The 17789-nt window shown below is 58.6% G+C and overlaps 1 protein-coding gene across 3 annotated transcripts in view; it reads left to right on the top strand.

Moving 5' to 3' along the window:
* CSNK1G2 (casein kinase 1 gamma 2) overlaps positions 1-17789 on the top strand; it is a 42245-nt gene extending 24456 nt beyond the window's left edge. Inside the window, exons 2-13 of one of the 3 annotated variants that reach the window (XM_062509879.1) lie at positions 1654-2150; positions 9505-9545; positions 10077-10146; positions 10533-10681; positions 11108-11342; positions 11550-11635; positions 11964-12048; positions 12126-12274; positions 12682-12765; positions 14274-14378; positions 15955-16061; positions 16476-17789. In XM_062509879.1, coding sequence (XP_062365863.1) covers positions 1964-2150; positions 9505-9545; positions 10077-10146; positions 10533-10681; positions 11108-11342; positions 11550-11635; positions 11964-12048; positions 12126-12274; positions 12682-12765; positions 14274-14378; positions 15955-16061; positions 16476-16530 — 1353 coding nt within the window. In that variant the 5' untranslated portion in view covers positions 1654-1963 and the 3' untranslated portion in view covers positions 16531-17789. The remainder of the gene's footprint in view (positions 1-1653; positions 2151-9504; positions 9546-10076; positions 10147-10532; positions 10682-11107; positions 11343-11549; positions 11636-11963; positions 12049-12125; positions 12275-12681; positions 12766-14273; positions 14379-15954; positions 16062-16475) is intronic. The other 2 variants (XM_062509880.1, XM_062509881.1) reach the window with 2 other exon arrangements.

Genomic DNA, 17789 nt, shown 5'->3' on the forward strand with positions numbered 1-17789 from the left:
TCAGAGCTCACAGTGTGTTCATTTCCTGGAGCTGAGGGGGGGGTTTGCTTGGATAACCCACGGAGACAGCTGGAGTCTGCAGTGCTGGGGACTCTTGGGAAGCTTTCAGTGGTGTCACAGGGGCCTGGAGAGGAGCAGGGGGAGGGGGAGAGGGTAAAGGAGGGGAGTGGGAGGTTGGCAAGGGTCAAGCTGGGAGCAAAACGAGTCGGGGGGGAATGGAGGTGTGGGTCTCTCGTGTGCCCTCCCAGTGTGTGCCTGGATCCTGCTTAACCCCCTCTGTCCATGTTTAGCTTCCTGACTGTCCTTCCTGCCTCCCACATGTACATCCCTGCAAGGAGGGACCCAGCCTGACCTTCCCCCAGTGCAGGACAGTCTCACCCTGGTGGAATGCTGGAGGGAGGCAGTTCCTTCTTGGGCACCTGGTACCTTGAGCACAGAGTGGGTCGATGGCTCTTTTCATCCCAGTCTTGTGTCCAGAAGGAAGCAAGGGGTTGGTTTGGCCTTGATGTTGGGCTGTTGTACCCATGTGAGGACAGGCAGCTGCACAGGGATGTGTGTTGAGCCAGTGTCATGAAATCATGGAGTAGATTGGGTTGGAGGGATCTTTTAAGGTCACCTGATCCATGAGCAGGACTGTGCACATGGGAAGGAGCTCCCTGGTTGAGGGGGCTGAGCTGATTCCTGCCTGTTTGTGGGAGCTGAGGGGAACCCACCAGCAGCATGGCGCTTTCCAGCAGCCTCACTGGGAGCACAGGAGGTAGGCAAGGTGCTGCACCCCTGAGCAAACAAGCTCCCACAAGCATCATTTGCTCTGGCAAGTGTCACAACATTGGCCCAGGCTGCAGCCAAGGGGCCTCGCTCCCAGCTTTGCAATTAAAATCAAGGTTGGTTGATAAGAGCAAAGGAAAAGGCAGTGGGATGTTAGTAAGCTCCTGTTTGCCAAGTGGGTGTTTCCCCCAGCCCAGGTGGGCTGTGGTGGGTGCCCTGAGAGTGGCTGTTCCCCAGGACCCGTGTCCTGGGCAGGGCTGCTGGCACAAGGTCCTGGCCCACCACAGCAGAGGCTGCTGCTGGAGTGGGAAGTGCTCCAACACCACTGGCCCCTGCCCCTGGATCCACAGGAATCCTCCCAGCCAGGTGGAATAATTTTCACTCCATGGGCAGCCCCATGTGTGGCCTGGCACATGTAATGCTGGGTTCACGTGTGTCCTCTGCTCTTGGGGAGCTCTCAGAGTCCCTGGCTGGTGCCTCTGAATGCTTCCAGAAGCTGCCAGCAGCCCTTCCCCATGGGGACAGTTTTGTCCCTACATTGCTCTTAGCTAGCTCAAACATGGAGACATGCATCAACCATTTCACCTCTGGCTGACCAAACTTTTTTAGAACTCGTAATTCAAAATTCAAAATAAACTCATTTAAATTTTTTTTATTTAAATCTACATCTCAGGCATGGGGCACTCTGGGACCTGATGTTTATCCCAGCTGCTCCCACCCCTCAACTGTGGCACTGTCATTGCTGTAGGAATTATGTGTCACATTATTGTTTGCAGGGAAGGTGCTGGAAGGGCTCTGTGGAGCTGGGGGCAGGAACCCAGAGCCCACGACCCTCTGTTGTCCTCTGCCACCTTATACTGATTTTCTCCCTCTCCTTTTCCACAGCTGGGAGACCGAGGAGCTGCGCTGGGAGGACCCTGTCTGCAGGATGTTCTCTCCACCAAAGAACTCCCTGTGACCGGCGATGATGACAGTCCCGGCGGAACCTTGGGAAGCACTAACATTTCAGTAGCCCAGCACCCAGGGACGGCCTCTTACCCCTCCTTCTCCAGACCCCGCCCTCCCACCGCTCACCGGGATGGTGTATTAACCAAGAGGAACCCTGCTTCTTTCCTCCTCACCCTTCCATTTTCGGCAGCTCTGGGATTTGTATGGCAGCAGCGTAACCGTGGAGAGGCCGGGGTATCACAAACTTATGGATTTTGATAAGAGAGGAGGGAAAGGGGAGCTGGAGGAAGGTAAAAGGATGTCCAAGACAGGTGGAGGAAGGAGTGGTCATGGAGGCCGGGGTGCTGGAACCAACTCGGGAGTCTTAATGGTGGGTCCCAACTTCCGTGTCGGCAAGAAGATTGGATGCGGCAATTTCGGGGAACTCCGCCTAGGTGAGAAGGGTCATGTTTTGTCCTCACTGTACCCACTCGTGCTAGATTGCCCTGACATCCTCCTCCTGCAGTGGGAGGAGCAGGACAGGCTGTGACCATGGGCACTGGGGTGCTGACCAGCCACAGAATTGAAGCATTGCCCCTTGCACCCTTGTTCTGGCACAGAGGTTCCACTTCTTTAATCCTTTCACACTGTGCTTGATCTACCAAGGCCCATCCCAGCCTGAAGGACTGATTGCAGAGGTGTTTGCCATCTCCTCCCTGTGCCTGTTGCTCTCTGGGAGAATGCTGCAGTCTGGGTCTGTCTGTTGTAAGTGGTGGTGGCCATGGAGAACTGGGTGTCCCCCAAATCCAGAAACACTGAGTAAGGATTTGCTCACCAAATCTCACCCCACTTGTGCTCTGGGTGCTGCCCTCCCACTGTGCCTCAGGACAGGGGATGGAGCATGGGGGCCTGAGGGATGTTCAGTCTGCTGGGACAAACATCTAGGGAGGAGAATCCGTGTTGTATTCTGGGTAAACTCTTCCGTTGTTTGAGAGACTCTCCTGAAATTCTATGCAGGACAGAGAAGAGGAGGAATAAAACCCAAGCATCTTCCATAGTCACTTTCCATTTTGAACCTAGTTTATCAGAAAACTCCTCAAGCAAACTCCTGTTTGGAGGGTGGGGAGGTTGCTCCTCTCTCAGGACTGGGAATGTCCCTGGAGACTTTCAGCAAGCTGTTAACCCTTTGACATCAGGCAGCTGGGAGTGGTCTGGCAGGGCCAGGCACCTCTGTGCCAGTAGTGAAGTCTGGATGTCACCAGAAATGCACATGGGACGTGTGGGTGGAGTCCCTGCCAGCTGTAGCACTGTCCTTGCCTGTGAGTGCTTTGGGAAGGGGCTTGTGCTCTGGGAAGAGGGAAGAGAGGCAGTCGTCAGAGCCTGTGACAGCCACAGCATTGCTCCATTGTATTTTAGACAGTACCTTCCCAAACTGAGCTCTGAGCTAAACCTGCCCTGACAATGGGTCCAGGGAGGAACCGCGGCAGCCCTGGCTTGGGTGGGGTTAGTCCCCACCTCCCTGTGTGGAGAGTTAATGTCAGCTCTTCCCGGTGTGACAGACTGGCTGGTGCCAGGCTCACCCATCCATCCCTGCACTTCCCGGCGGGATTGCCACGTAATTGCAGAGCTGGGGAAGTGCTCTGGTTAAAATCCAGCCAAGAGGTCCCGTGTTCAGCTCTCTCTCCCGGTGACATGAAAAGCTCTGAGCCTTCCTCCTGACCCAGGGCTTGTGGAAGGAGAGGTACTGGGCGATTTTGCCACACCAGCTGCTCCTTTCAGTTCCCTGGGTGGATCTGGACAGTCCTGCTGCCAGTGCCTCCCTGCTTGACCAGTGAACAGAGAGCCATGAGCTGTGCAGGGTCCCCCAGTGTCCTTAAACGTCCTTTTCCTTGCTTGCCACTGAGCATTCCACAGTGGATCCACGTTTTTGGGTGAGCTGGATCCCAGGATCCTGCTCAAGGCAGGAGGCTGGGGCTGTGTTGCTTTGCCATGCTCAGTGCTGAGAGTCAGTGTGCTCCCCCCCTACCTCAGCCTCCCCCTCATTTTCCAGGGGCAGCAGCAAGGGGACACGAGTCTCACATGGATCTGAGGAATGTCTGTCAAACTGACAGTGAGGTTGCTGCAGGGACCTGGGAGCAGTTTGGTTCAGTTTGCTCGTGGCTCCAGGGACAAGCAGTGAGCTCTTGCTCCAGGGCTCCACAATGGTCGATTCTCACAGTGAGAGTTTGTCCTTGCCACCAGCAAGAGAAGCTTCCAGTCCCTTCACGTGGCTTTTTTGCTCTGTCACGCCCTGCAGTGCCTGGCCATAACATGATACAGGCCTGAGCATGAGATTTCATCACGGCAGTGGAAGCCACAGCTATGTGGCTTTTCTCCTAAAATCACATCTCTCTTCCTTAGGTGTGCCTTCAAACTGCATCAGGGCTCAGGAATGCTTTCAGGATTTAGGGATTCCTCCAACTGCAGATGAATGGCAAGGGACCAGAGGGCTCCTGCTGTGAAGTGGTGGCATGAGCAGGGATCTTGCTGGGCACTCAGCTTTCCCCTGGGAATAGAGAATCCAGTCCTCAAGGCTTTAGAGGTCAAACTGTGGTTCTGTATGTAAAAGCTCCCAGCTCTTCTGTGGCCTTTTTCCTCTCATAACAAAGGCTGTGAGATCTTGAAAAAATGTACCTGAAGGTGACTCCTCAAGTTCCCAATGATGGGGTTGGAGGAAGGGGACATTGTCTTCCTCAAAAAGGTGCCACTTTGCCCTGTTTCTCCACCACACCAGGAGGCACGTGATGATCTGTTCTTAGGGTGCTTCAGCTCAACTGACTCAAGTAGAGACAAATGTCCATGCAGGAGGTGTCCAAAGTAAAGTGATCTGTTTGAAGATGAAACATAAAAAAACAATTGGCATAAGGCATCTGTGGGAAGCCAGAAGGGGAATGACGTGGGCAGGAATTGTGGCTGCCAGGGCTGTGCATTTGGATCCTGCTTGTCCCTGCTGGCCTTGGCATCCTGGGCAATGCAGGGACATAGTGCCAGTCCCAGTCTGGCAGTGCTGCCAGCCAGTTCTGCACTGGACCAGCATGACTGGAGAGCTGGGCTGGGAGCTGGAGCAGGGTGGCTGCCCCAGCCCTCTGGCACAGAGGGGCAGCTTTATGTTGTGCAGGTACTGGGTGTTGTTACCTTCTTATGTCCTGGAGCTTCACCCTGAGCTGGTGAGTGCTCATCCCTCCCCTTGCCAGCCTCCAGCTGTGGTCCAGTGCCAGCCCAGCTCCTTCTGGGGCTTCCAACAGCATCCCAGGGCAGTGCCCGCTGGCAGCAGTCCCCTGAGCTCCCCCTGCCCATGTGCTGCCCACAGCCAGCCCCACTTCATGCCAGGGACACTGCCTTCTGAAACACAGGGCAGGACTCTGGTGGCAGTGGGTGACCAGAGTGTGGCTGGTGGCTCGTGTGCCCTGGCACTGGGCACGGCCGAGCTGCAGCCCTGCCAGCTCCTTGTGCCCTGGGAGCAGGGCCAGCACACTCACAGAGAGGGTTTGTTGGAGCAGGTTCCCCTTAGCAGCTACTCAGGATTGCTTGGGATGGGCTGGGGTAGAGGGAGAGGAGGAAAACCCAGGCATTAAGCAGAAAGGTCAGAACTGAGCCTGAAGCACCTGGGTGCTGTGCAGGTCCTTCCCTGGTGCAGGGCTGCCTCAGAGCCAGGAACTGCCCTTAGTGCTGGCACACTCCCTGAGGGCCCCTGCCTGAGTCTGGCTCAAGGCTGGTGCTCCTGCCAGGCTGTGCCATGGAGCTGCCTCAGGGCAGCCTCAGCCTAGAGCAGGGTGCAGGGAAGGATGAGGGACCTGGCAGCAGCTGCTGCTTCTGTTCTTCTATCAGTAAACTTCTACAAATGTGCTTTTTGCAGCTTCTCAATGCACACCCCTCTCCCCCAGCCTGCTGCACGTGTTGCTGCTGGCAGCTCGGAGCCATAGCAGCTGTTTTCCTTCAAAATTAAAAGCTGGTAATTGATTATTTTTTAAAGTAAACTCGGGAGGGAAGAACATGAGGGGCGAGTCTGTGCAGTGTGTGAGCCAGGAGCAGGTCACTGCTGCAGCTGGACCAGGGCCATGCCCCAGCTGAAAGGTCATGTGCAGGTGCTGGGGACATTCCCAAACACTCTGAGCTGTGGCTCTCGGGCCTGTCATGCAGCCTCCCAGGAACTCACAGGGAGTTACCTGGGGCCACAAAAGATGCCTTCTGAAAATGCGTCTGTGCAGGCTCAGTCCACTGCTCATACCTGTCTTGGGCTTTCTGGCTTGGGCTCTGCAGTGACCCCCTGTGAGCACCTGCAGTGTGGCCAGGGGCTCGGCCATCTCCCAGAGGAGCCGCAGACCCACCGCATGCCAGAGGTAGCACACGGGTGTCTTTGGAGGCCTTGGGAGAGAGGAACCCACAAAATTCCTGCTGCTCCTTCCTCCCTTGCTGAAGGCTCAGACTTGCTTTTCCCCCTGGTTTTTCTGAGCCACCTCTGAAGAGAAGGTCAAGCTTTAAAATAACATTTTTCTTCTGATGGGGTTAAACCCCAGCGCTCCACAGAGCTGTCATGTCTTGGCCTCACGCAGCCACTGTCACTGGAGCAGCAGTGCTGGTAGGGCTGGGCTTTGCATGGAACTGCCTCATCCCCTGTTCCTCCACTGCATTCCCAGGTCTGGGAAGCCAAATTCCCACCCCAGTGCCCAGGCACGGCTGTGTGTCGCTGCTGCTGCACAAAGGTTCCACTGGTGTGGGCACAGTGCTGTGCAACAGGCAAGGGACATCCTCAGTGCTCGCATTTCCTCTCCCAGCGAAGGGCTGGAGCATGTCCAGAGAAGGGAAGGGAGCTGAGGAAGGGGCTAGAGCACCAGGAGGAGCTGATGGAGCTGGAAAGGGGCTCAGCCTGGAGAAAAGGAGGCTCAGGGGGGCCCTTGTGGCTCTGCACAACTCCCTGACAGGAGGGGACAGCCAGGGGGGGGGTCGGGCTGTGCTCCAGGGAACAGGGACAGGAGTAGAGGGAATGGCCTCCAGCTGTGCCAGGGGAAGTTTAGATTGGATATTGGGAACATTTCTTCACTAAAAGGGTTGTGAAGCATTGGCACAGGCTGCCCAGGGTAGGAGTGGAGTCACCACCCCTGGAAGCCTTCAAAAATGTGTGAATGTGGTGCTTGAGGATATGGGCTAATGTGAACATGGTGGTGCTGCTGGTTGATGAGTGGAGTGGTGATCTGAAAGGTCTTTTCCCACCTTCATGATTCTGTGATTCCACGGTTCTAAGCTTCTTGGATAGGGACCCAGCTGGGAGAGCTGGGCTCCTCCTGGGCTGCCCTGACGTGCAGGAGCAGGTGCTGGGCACTGGCCAAATCCCTGGGGAGGGGACAGCAGAGAAAGCCATGTCTGGCTTTAACACACCCAGCCCCAGGCCTGGCTCCCTGCTCCTGATCTCACACACTGCATCCTGCAGGTGCTGGCAGCTGGATTTGGAGCCACCTCCGGCACCGAGTGGGGCAAAGGCCCCTACAATACAAATATTTGCTTTCTGCCTCCCATCTCACTGCTTTTCTCTTTAATTTCCTTTGAAAAGCACCTTTTGTGCTGCAAATCCTGCCTGCTCTAGTCCTCCCAGGCACTCCCTGGGCTCTGGTTCATTCTGGGTATCAAAGTTGCCCCCTTGTGAGCACTGAGGCTTGAGGATCTGGAGCAGGGAGTTCCCTGGCATGGAAGGAATCCTCCCTCCTTGCTCTTTTGCTTTTTCTTTTCTGCTGCTTTATTAATCTCATGACAGGCCAGTTCTGCTATTTGCATCTTTTTTAATTCAGAAAGGGGAAGCGGAGAGTGGTGATTTGACCAGTCCATACCCCATCTTGCCCATCAGCTGTATTCAAGTCCCCAAAGGAAGGGCTGAAACAGGGGAGTACCAAATGCTTTGGACTCATTTTTGGGCTGGGAGAATTCTGCCAGCTCCAGTGCCTTGTTGTTGGTAGCTTTCTGTGCCAGTGAGCCACAGGGGTCCTGTGTGGTGGGGACAGGACAGATGCCACTGCTGGGGATTCTCCTGCCTTCATACCTTCTCCCTTCCCAGCCCTGCTGGGAATGTTCCTGCCTCCATCTTTGCTCCCTCCCTGCTGGGCTGATGAGTCCCTTTCGCAGTGTCCCTCTGGCAGTTTTCCTGTCATATTCTATTTTTCCCCCTTCAGATCCTGCCTGACCTCAGGGAAAATCCAGCTGTGAGTTTTCTGATCGCATGTTGCTGCCCTGAGGGCAGCAGTAATTGTTTTGGACTGAAATGTGTGGCCTTGTGGAACCATGCACAGGTCTGGGGGCATCCCACCTGCTCCCCAGGAAATGTCAGTGCGTGATGGGACAAACCCCTTGCATCTGGCACACGCTGTTCGCCAGACATTCCTCCCTCCCTCCCAAATCCCCTCCTCCCTAATCGCTGTGAAGGGATTTGCTTTATGCAGAGGCAGCAGACAAAGTGGCTTGGCAGAGGTCCCCTGGGACGGGAGAGGGTCAGGGAGGCAGCAGGACTGAGCCCCTCCTTGGATGCAGAGCCCATCCCTGGGAGGAGCCGCTCCATTAATATCTCCCATTCATCCCTATTCCCGTAATCCTGCCGCCGACTGTGGCACTCAGCAGCTGGCTCTGATGTCACCCGGCCAGGATTTATTGCTGCTTCAGGTGGAGAGCAGCAGTCGAGCAGATGAAATCTTACGCCAGGAGGAGCTTGTTCTCTAAACAAATTGCTTGGAGAAAATCCGAGGAGACAGATGCAGCTCCATCGGATACCCACGTCGCTGGGATCTGGAGCCTGCTGGCTCTGGAGGGAACCTGCTGCCCTTAACCCCTGCATGCCCGGGCTCCTGTGGTCTCTGGCACAGGGAACACCTTGAGCTGTTCCTGCAAACCTTTAATCTTTGCCCTTATGGGCCTGGGCAGAGGTTGTGCTGATGCTTCCCAGGTGTGTGCCCTTTTCCTCAGCCCCATGGTTTTGAGGGGATGTGGAGGCACCCAGAGCTCAACCTTCCTGTGGTTATGGTGTGTAAAGTCCCGTGCAGGTGTGGACCCCTCCAGGGGGTCCTGTACAGGGTGCTGGGTGCCACGGCTGCTCCTTCACTCCCCTGCGCTCTCCCTGCAGCCTTCAGCTCCTCGTACATTCTGGGCCATGCCGTGGATCTCCTCCTGGCTTCCCCTGTGCCTTTGCTTGGGCAGGAGCATCCCCAGGGCTCAGGTTGATTCACACACACTAAGCACAAGGGCGTGCCATTCCCCGCAGTGACCCCGGCCTTGGGGGAGGGATTTCCACCTGCCTGTGGTGCCCTCAGACCACTGCCAGCTGCCCCAGTGCTCCTGGGTGTCCTTCCTCACTGCCACACCCTGCAGGGTGCCTCACCTTTTGCATGGTCCCACTGGCCATAACTCGGTGTCCCCCAACTCTGGCCATCCCTCTATAGCCCCTTCTCCCTGTGGGGCTGTGAGAAGCACCAAGTCTCAGCCTTGTCCCTGCCTTGCCCAGTCACATCCCTGTTGCTGCCCACTCCCATCAGCCTTGGCTCCAACCCCAGGAGCCTCCCCATCCCAGAGGAATCCACGTACCCCACCTGGGGATAATTAGCAGGCATGTTGTAACTCCCTACAGAGGGTTCTGCTCCCGCTTGTGCCTTGAGGCCCCTTCAGGTGTTGTGAGAGCAGCAGAACCTGTTCAGGACGTTTTTGAGCCCAGGAGCCCTCAGGGACAGCAGCGGGTGTGTGGTGGGGGTGATGCAGAGACTCCTTTTCATCACCTTTTTGTGTCTCTCCCTGCAGGGAAGAATCTCTACACAAATGAATACGTAGCTATCAAATTGGTGAGTAGCTCTCAAACCAGGGAGTTCTTCCATGGTCGGGATGGGAAGGAGGTTTTTCCCCCCTCCTCTGATGTTGGGGTGGGCGGAGTGGGTTGGTATATATGGATGTGATGGCTGAGTGGCTGCAGGGGAGCTCCATTCCCACTTGGAATTGAGAGCAGTCTGGGAACACACGTCACTGCAGGTGGAGTGATCGTGATCGGGTCTGGGCAGGGAAGAGATGAGTCTTGCTTCTCCCAGCCCTCACTGTGGCCTGAGCTGTGCTCAGCCAGTGCCAGTAGCAGAAACAGTGGCCCCACTGGTACCTGATTCCATTAATGTTTTACCCTCTCTGGATGAAATAATCTGGCTCCCATATGGGCTGGTTTTCTCTCATCATTCCCCGAGGCTTCTTCTCCATTTTATACCAGTTGCTCCCAACCCCAAATGCTCTCAGTCCAGCTGCTGCCAGCATGTGAAGGAGGTGTCTGATACCCAGACCCCCTGAACATCCTGCTTCCTACTTAATTGTTCTCCTTTCTCTCTGCCAAGGAACCCATAAAATCCCGGGCTCCCCAGCTGCACCTGGAGTATCGGTTCTACAAACAGCTTGGCAATGCAGGTATGGGGCTGGGCTGAGCTGCCTGGGGAGTTGCCTGCCAGGGGCACTTCTGGGAGAGAGGTTCTCCCTAAATGTGACTCTGCAACTTCACTCCCAGCTTGAGCTCCTGCCCATCTGCTCTTCAGGGAGAGGCTGGTTTTACACAGACTCCTCGTCTTATCTTTGATCTCTTTTGATTTAGTTCTTTCCCCCCACGGTCCCTGCAGCACAGTTGGGGATGCAGATGGAGCTGCATCCCCCTGCTGCCAAGAGCAGAGCCAGGCTGGCTGTGCAGGGAGGGCAGTGCAGGGACATCCCCCCCTCTGCAGCCCCTGTCCAGCAATGGCCTGGCTGTGACAGCATGGCCCTGATGCAGCTCTGCACAGCCCCTGCTCTGTCTCTTGCAGAAGGAATTCCTCAGGTTTACTACTTTGGCCCCTGTGGGAAGTACAACGCCATGGTGTTGGAGCTGCTCGGACCCAGCCTGGAAGATCTCTTTGATCTGTGTGATCGGACCTTCACGCTCAAGACCGTCCTGATGATCGCAATCCAGCTGGTGAGTGCAGCCCCTCCACGTCCCCTGCAGCCCTGCACAGCTCCTCTGGCCCCCCTGGCTGCCCCTGGAGCAGGGGATGTGTGGGCACCATGGGCAGGCAGCATGGGCATCCCACGGGGAATGGGGGAAAGATGCTGGCATATCCCAGCCTGGCTCACCCTTACCTCACCCCTTCCCTGCTGAGGGCCCCTTCTCTGAGCCCACACAAGTATCTGACTGGGTGCCCAGAGCATCTCACTGTGTACCCAAGGTGCAGCTGGCCTGGAGCTGTCTCCCATGGTGGGAAGGAGCCGATGTGCCCATCCTTGGGGCTGGGGCCAGGATGAGGGGAGCAGAGGCGAGGTGGCTGGAGCAGGGCTCAGGGCAGGAGCATGCAGGACACAGGGTAGGTCTCTGCCCTGGCACTGACATCTCCTTCTGCCCCAGATCACACGGATGGAGTATGTCCACACCAAAAGCCTGATCTACAGAGACGTCAAGCCAGAGAACTTCCTGGTGGGGCGGCCGGGCAGCAAGCGGCAGCACACCATCCACATCATCGATTTTGGCCTGGCCAAAGAGTACATTGACCCCGAGACCAAAAAACACATCCCATACCGAGAGCACAAGAGCCTGACAGGGACAGCGCGTTACATGAGCATCAACACCCACCTGGGGAAAGGTATGTGGGCACAGGCAGCCAGCCCTGCCTCCTGGCTAAAAGGAGGGACTGCAGGGCAGGGGTGCCAGAGGTGGGGCTGGGGACAAGCTGCCTCTCCTGCTCTTCAGGTTGCTGGCAGGATACATGGGGTGCTGTAGGATCTGGGGGGGAGGGACAGGGACAGTGGCTGTAGTGGGAACTGACCCATGTCTCTTTTTCTCCATGCAGAACAAAGCCGCAGGGATGACCTGGAAGCGTTAGGGCACATGTTCATGTACTTCCTCCGTGGGAGCCTTCCTTGGCAAGGCCTCAAGGTAACTGCCAGCTCCTGCTGCCCCTGAGCATGATTTCCTGTGGGTCTGGCTCTGCCGTAGCATGGGGAGGAGGAAGGTTTGGCCCCTGGGGTGTTGGATGGTTGGCACCCCACCAGCTCTGAGCAGCTGCAGGTCTCCCTGTGTCCTCCCACCTGCTTTCACGGTGGCTGTCCTGCAAACCCTGGGGTTTGTCCTCCAGACCTGCCCAGGGAGGGAGTTACTTGGGAAAAGGGGTCCAAGAAATGATACATCGTGTGACAGTACCCAGTGCTTTCCCCTGCCTGGGGCAGTGCCTGGCCCCTGTGCTGACCCCCCTTGTCCCTGCCAGGCTGACACACTGAAGGAGAGGTACCAGAAGATTGGTGACACCAAAAGAGCCACCCCAGTGGAGGTGCTCTGTGAAAACTTCCCAGGTGAGAGCACTGCCCAGCCCAGTCCCGAGCCCTGAGCCCCCTGTCCCCTGTCCCCCTGAGCCCCCGTGTCCCCGCAGAGGAGATGGCCACGTACCTGCGCTACGTGCGGCGCCTGGATTTCTTCGAGAAGCCCGACTATGACTACCTGAGGAAGCTCTTCACAGACTTGTTCGAGAGGAACGGTTACGTGTTCGACTACGAATATGACTGGGCAGGGAAACCTCTGGTGAGTGCACGTGGGCTGGGGGCAGAGGGTGAGGCACCCCAGGGAGCAGGGCCACTGGGGTCTGGGTGTGGCTCTCAGCCATCCCTGCCACACACTGTGTCCAGGGGATCAGCTCCACCCTCTTCACCAGTCACCAGCTCCAGGGCTTTGACATGGGAATTTGAGGCTCCTGGAGCCAAGGGCAGCCCGGCAGCCAAGCTGGCACCTCACTTCATGCCGTGGGCACATTCCTTGGGCTTGCTGCTGCCCGATAAGAAGCGTGGCACTGCTGGGGCGGGGGTAGGGGCAGTGATCAGGCCCCGGTTCTTGGGGGTTTTGCACGTTTGGCCAGAGGTTGGATCTGGTTGCGCAGTGTTGGGAGGCCTCTGTGTCAGTCAAAGGATTGACATTGTCCTTTGTGTCCCCAGCCCACCCCCATTGGCACGATGCACAGCGAGGTGCAGGTGCAGCCCCCGAACAGAGACAAAGCACAGCCACACACCAAACACCAGGTGAGCAACGGCATGGCCTGGCTGGGGCACGGGGCCACAGGCATGGGCAAAGCTCGGGCTGCAGCTCCAGGGACATGGAGCCCAGCAGGGATGGTGACAGGGACTGACTGGAACATCATTTTCACTCAGTGCTGTCTGTGGAAAGATATCCCTTCCACAGCTCTGGGCCTGTGGCTCGCCAGAGCCCCAGGGCAGTGTCTCTGTGGCCTGGCAGAAGAGGGAGGAAGCACTGTGGAGGCTGTAGCATGACTGGGGGGTGCCAGACCTGGACATCAGCTGATGAGGGTGCAGGGTCCAGCCTGGAGTGTGGGGGAAGGCTTGGGGTGCAGGCTGAGCCACCTCTGCTAACGACAGTGTCCCCATGGGGAGACTCGGCTGCTCTGCTTGTGATGCCCTTCCATTGATGGGACAGTGACATCGATGGGACAAGGGAGGGCAGGATTGGTAGGTCAGCTTGGCAGCATTTTGCCCCATGTTGGGGCTGCCTTTGTTCTGGGAATGTGCAGGGCACAGGGAACCAAGCCTGGGGCAGGGATCGGGCAGAGCTGTGTGGGAAAGGGACCAGGCTGCTCAGAACTGCTCCAGTGCTGTGGCCTGTGCTGCCCTGGTGCAGGACACATGTCTCTGGCACTGCTGCCACCGAGAGCAAATCTCATGTTTCCCAGCAGTCCTGTACAAACCCTCATCCTCCCAAACCTCCCTGGGGGCAGAGCATCTGCAAAGGGGCTGGAGCCAGGGGTGCAGCTCCCAGTCCTCCCCAGGCTGCTCCTGCCCAGCACAGGGAGCCTGGCATAGCCCTGGCTCTCACTGGCCACACTTCCTTAGGGAGAGGGAAACGTCTTCAAATCGCCTCTGGCTCGTTTGTGGGAACTCGTTCCCAGTAAGGTCTGCTCTCTGCCCCCAGCAGGGGATATGCCAAGTTGGATATCCCTTCCTCAGAGTGGGGGGAAAAGCAAAGCACAAAGCTCCCAGAGCATGGGAGCAGGGTCCAGCCTGGGGACACAAAGTGTCCCCCAGCTGTGGGGCCATGCCGTGCTCACCAGGGGAGGGTTTGGCTGTGGGGCAGCTGAGCCCTGGAGGAGTGAGCACCCGGCTGGTGCCACACAGGCCCCGCCAAGCGCTGCGTCGTCCTGGGGATACGGCGTCACCTGGGCCTGGCTGTGGCTCCCAAACACGGCCACCAGCCCTGCTGGAGCTCGCCCTGCTCCATGGGGTGGCCCTGTGTGAGGCTGGCCGTGGGGGATGTGTGTGGAGGTGGCAGGAGGACACAGACCCCCACTGTCATCACAGGGACCGCTCTGGGAGCTGCCGGGACGGTGCTGCACAGGTGCCCTCTGCAATCACCAACTTGAGCTGCTCCGCTCATATTTTTGCTTTTGCATGTCTTATTTTCTCAACTCCCTTTGCCACTTTTCCTGCCCCTTCCCTCCACTTCTCCCTTCTCTTCCCCATTCTCCCTTTTTTCTTTTGTTTCTTTTCATTCTGTTCCTCCTGCCTGTCGCGAGCAGCCGCCCGAGGGGACGGAGTTGTGGGATCCTCAGGCCGGTGGGCAGCCTGCCGAGGAGCCTTTGGGAGCTCACCTGGCAGCCGGCAGGCTCGGGGGGTCCGTCCAGGTACATGAAACCACGCGCCAGGGGGCAGGGGCGGGCGCGGGAGGGAGCGGAGCCACCCTGGGCCTCGTGGCCACCCGCGGAGCCGGGATCAGCCCCGCTCCCCCGCCCCGGGGCCACACATCCTGGGGTCCTGCCCCAGCTGCAGCACATGCTGCCTGTCCCTGATGCTCACAGCTCGCAGATGAGGCTGGTGCTGCTTCCCAGGGGCTGCTGGGCTCCCTTGGCGCTGCCAGGGGAAAAAAGAGGGCATTTGGGGATGGATGGATGGATGGATGGATGGATGGATGGATGCCATGCTGCAGCACAGCAGCTGGGTAGGCATCGCTCTGCCCCCAGTGCCGCTCGTCTGAGCAGAGACTTCCCTGTGCCTCCTTGACTGGAGCCTGGGCTCCAAGCTCTGCTTCTCCTCCCTTCCCAGGCACTCCTTGGCCATGTCCCCCTACCGTGATCCTGCCTCGGTCCTGTGCTGGCACCGTCAGCCCCACGCTTGCTGCTGCTCGGCCCTGCCTTGGTCTGGGGGTTCATCCCGTGTGGATGGTGGGACAGCCAGGCTGGGTGCCCCCGGCCGGGCCTGCGCTGCTTCCTCCGTCTCTGCTTCCGTCCCCGCCGCTCTTGCTCGTTCCTGCTGCTCCACGGTGACTCTGCTGGTGCTTGGCCCAGGCTTGGGCACAGCTCCCGCTGTTGCCATCACGGGGCCAGGCACTCCATGGTGCCAGGCAGGCCACGGGGCCAGGCACTCCAAGGGCCAAGCTCATGCTCTGCCTCGCTCCTCCTGTCCTTCATCCCTTTCCTCCTGCTCTGCAAACCCTCCTGCCGTGCTCCGCCTGCACTCAGCACTGTGGGGGTGACGTGCAGGGGTCTCTGTGCTGGTGCCAGGGGCTGGAGCCTGACGTGGCCCTGCTGGCTGGGCACTGCTGTCGGGTGGCAGCTCCTTGGAGGGGCTGGGAAAGGCCAAGGCTCCCTCGCTGGGGCTGGGTAGCTTGGAGAGTGTTTGGCCTGTGCATTCCCAGGGAGGTCCTGGCTTTGCCTGTGGGCAGCAGGCACAGGATGTGTTCGGGCACCTCCCAGTTGCCTTGGTGGCTTGGATCTCCTCCTGGCCCTGGCACTGTGGCTGACCCTGCTGCCATGGTGAGCGGGCAAGAGACTTAGGGATGCCTGAGCCTGCAGCGTGGGCACTAGGCTGAGTGTTGGTGCTGGGAAGCAGAAGTCATGTCCAGATGCTCAGCTGTGGGAAGGGCTCCTCGGAACTGTCAACTGTCCCAGGCCCTGTCTCCCACCCACACTGGAGCCGGCTGCCAGCAAGCCCCTCTCCTGGTGCAGGGCCTTCCAGGAGCTGGGATCCTTGCAGAGGCATTGGCTAAGGGGCTCAGGCCGCTCTGTGTGATGGGGCTCTTGGGGAGAGCTCAGCACTGAGGCTGAACACCGTGGTCTGGGCGAGGGCACCATCCTGCCACCAAGGGTACCTCGGTGCTCCCAGGCAAAGCTGGGTGGTCCCCTGGATGGCTTCTGTGCCCTGCAGGGAGGGGAAGGGCTGCAGGCCCCCGGGATGTCCCCACTGACACTAGTCTTTCCCCAGGTGATGAGCTCCACCAACGGAGAGCTGAACACAGATGACCCGACGGCAGGACATTCGAACGCCCCCATCACAGCCCCCACCGAGGTGGAGGTGACAGACGATACAAAGTAAGGGCCCAGCCCTGCTGCCCCCTCGCCAGTGCTGGGCTGGAGGAGGGGTCAGCTGCTGGCCTGACATGTCTTGTCCTGTGCCCCCCGGGCAGTAACAGCCCAGCTGTCCCCTGGCACCCTGTGAGGGGGGTCCCTGCAGGGCCACCACCAGCCCAGCCCTTCCCACCGCCCTTGCACAGAGGGGCATGGATGGATCTGGGACTGCTCCTTCTCTGGAGTCCCTGCCTGGCCCTGGCTCTGGCCACGTGGCCGGCCTTGTGTGCCATGGTCAGTGTCACTGCCCTGGTCGGTACCGTTTGCTGTGGCAGGGGGCACTTGGTGGAGCAGCTCTGCCCACATGGGGCTCACCAAAGCACCGAGAGGTTTCTGTCCTCCCTGGCCCCGGCGCTGATGCGTTCCCTCTGTCCCCAGGTGCTGCTGTTTCTTCAAGAGAAGGAAGAGGAAAACCACCAAGCGTCGCAAGTGAGCTGCCGGGGCCGGGCGGAGCGGCGAGCGATGGCTCCTCTCCCTCTGGCCGTGGCTGCCTCTTGACCCGCGGAGCCTCGGCCCCTCGGGCCGGACGGGGACGGGGGGGCCGGGCCGGACGGGCTCCCCCAGCGCCCCACGCGCAGTGGGGAGCGGGGCCTCCCCAAACTGCTTGTCCTTTCCTCCGCCACTCGTGGCCGTTTACTCGAACCAAGCCCAACTTCGCTGAAGTTCCTGCGTCCGTCAAACAGAAAAAGAGAAGAGAAAAACCCACGGCGTCACTTGCTTTGAGTTTATATCCAGTCTGAAATGGGGATCAACTACAGACTCTGACCCGTCGCTGTCAGAAGAAGACGAAGACAATTTCAAGAGCAGTGGGCTAAGGAGGAATATTTTTTTTTTCTGTTGCTTCTTTGTCTCTTAAGTTAATTTAAAGTGAGTCTCGGTGCAGAGTGCTGAGTCGTCAGTCTTTGACCGTCATCTTCAGTGTTACCGAATTCTGCTCTTCCTTCCGGCCCCGCCCCGCGTCCCCGCCGGGTCCCCCTCGCTCAGGCCGTCGGTGACAAAGTTGGTGACAGACTTGGTGACAGAGTTGGGCTCCGCTCCGGCCCCGCTCGGGCGGAGAGAGCCGGGGCCGTGCGGGGCGGGGAGAGGAAACGCGTTTACAGTTCATTTACGATGCACTTTTGCGAGCAATACAGGCGCCGTCCGGTCCCGCCTAGAGCAGGTCCGAGACTCCCAGGGGTGGGGGACGCAGGGACAGGGACGGCCGAGACCAAAGGGACCCATGAATGGCGGTGGCGAAGCAGGGAGGGGAAGCAAAGCAGCCTCGTCTCTGGTGCTGCCGTGGCTTGGGGCTGGATGTTTCCACAACAGCTGGAGGTGTGGGCAGGGCGTGATCGGCCTCTTGCTTTTACAGCCTGAGCCTCCCGAGTCCCCGCGGCTGCTCCCGGGGGGCCGGGGCTGCGGGTGGTGAAGGGCGCCCGGGTGGAGGGGCAGTGCCAGCGTGGAATCCGCTACCATGGCATCCCCCAGCTGTGGGATCGTCCCGGCCTGCTCCTGGGGCTGGGGGAAATGGATGTTTTGGAATTGACACACGGACACCCCCCGCACCCCCGTGTTCTTCGCCACCCCCAGGGCACTGCAGCTCCCCACTTGACTGACCCCGTGCGCTGTCGTGTGTATTGATCGTGACACTTTGGGGGGGGGACACACACTTATCTTTACCAAAACCCTGTTGTTCTGCCCCAGAGAAGGGGC

The sequence above is a fragment of the Cinclus cinclus genome, chromosome 28, assembly GCF_963662255.1.
Source record: "Cinclus cinclus chromosome 28, bCinCin1.1, whole genome shotgun sequence".
Taxonomy (NCBI): domain Eukaryota; kingdom Metazoa; phylum Chordata; class Aves; order Passeriformes; family Cinclidae; genus Cinclus; species Cinclus cinclus.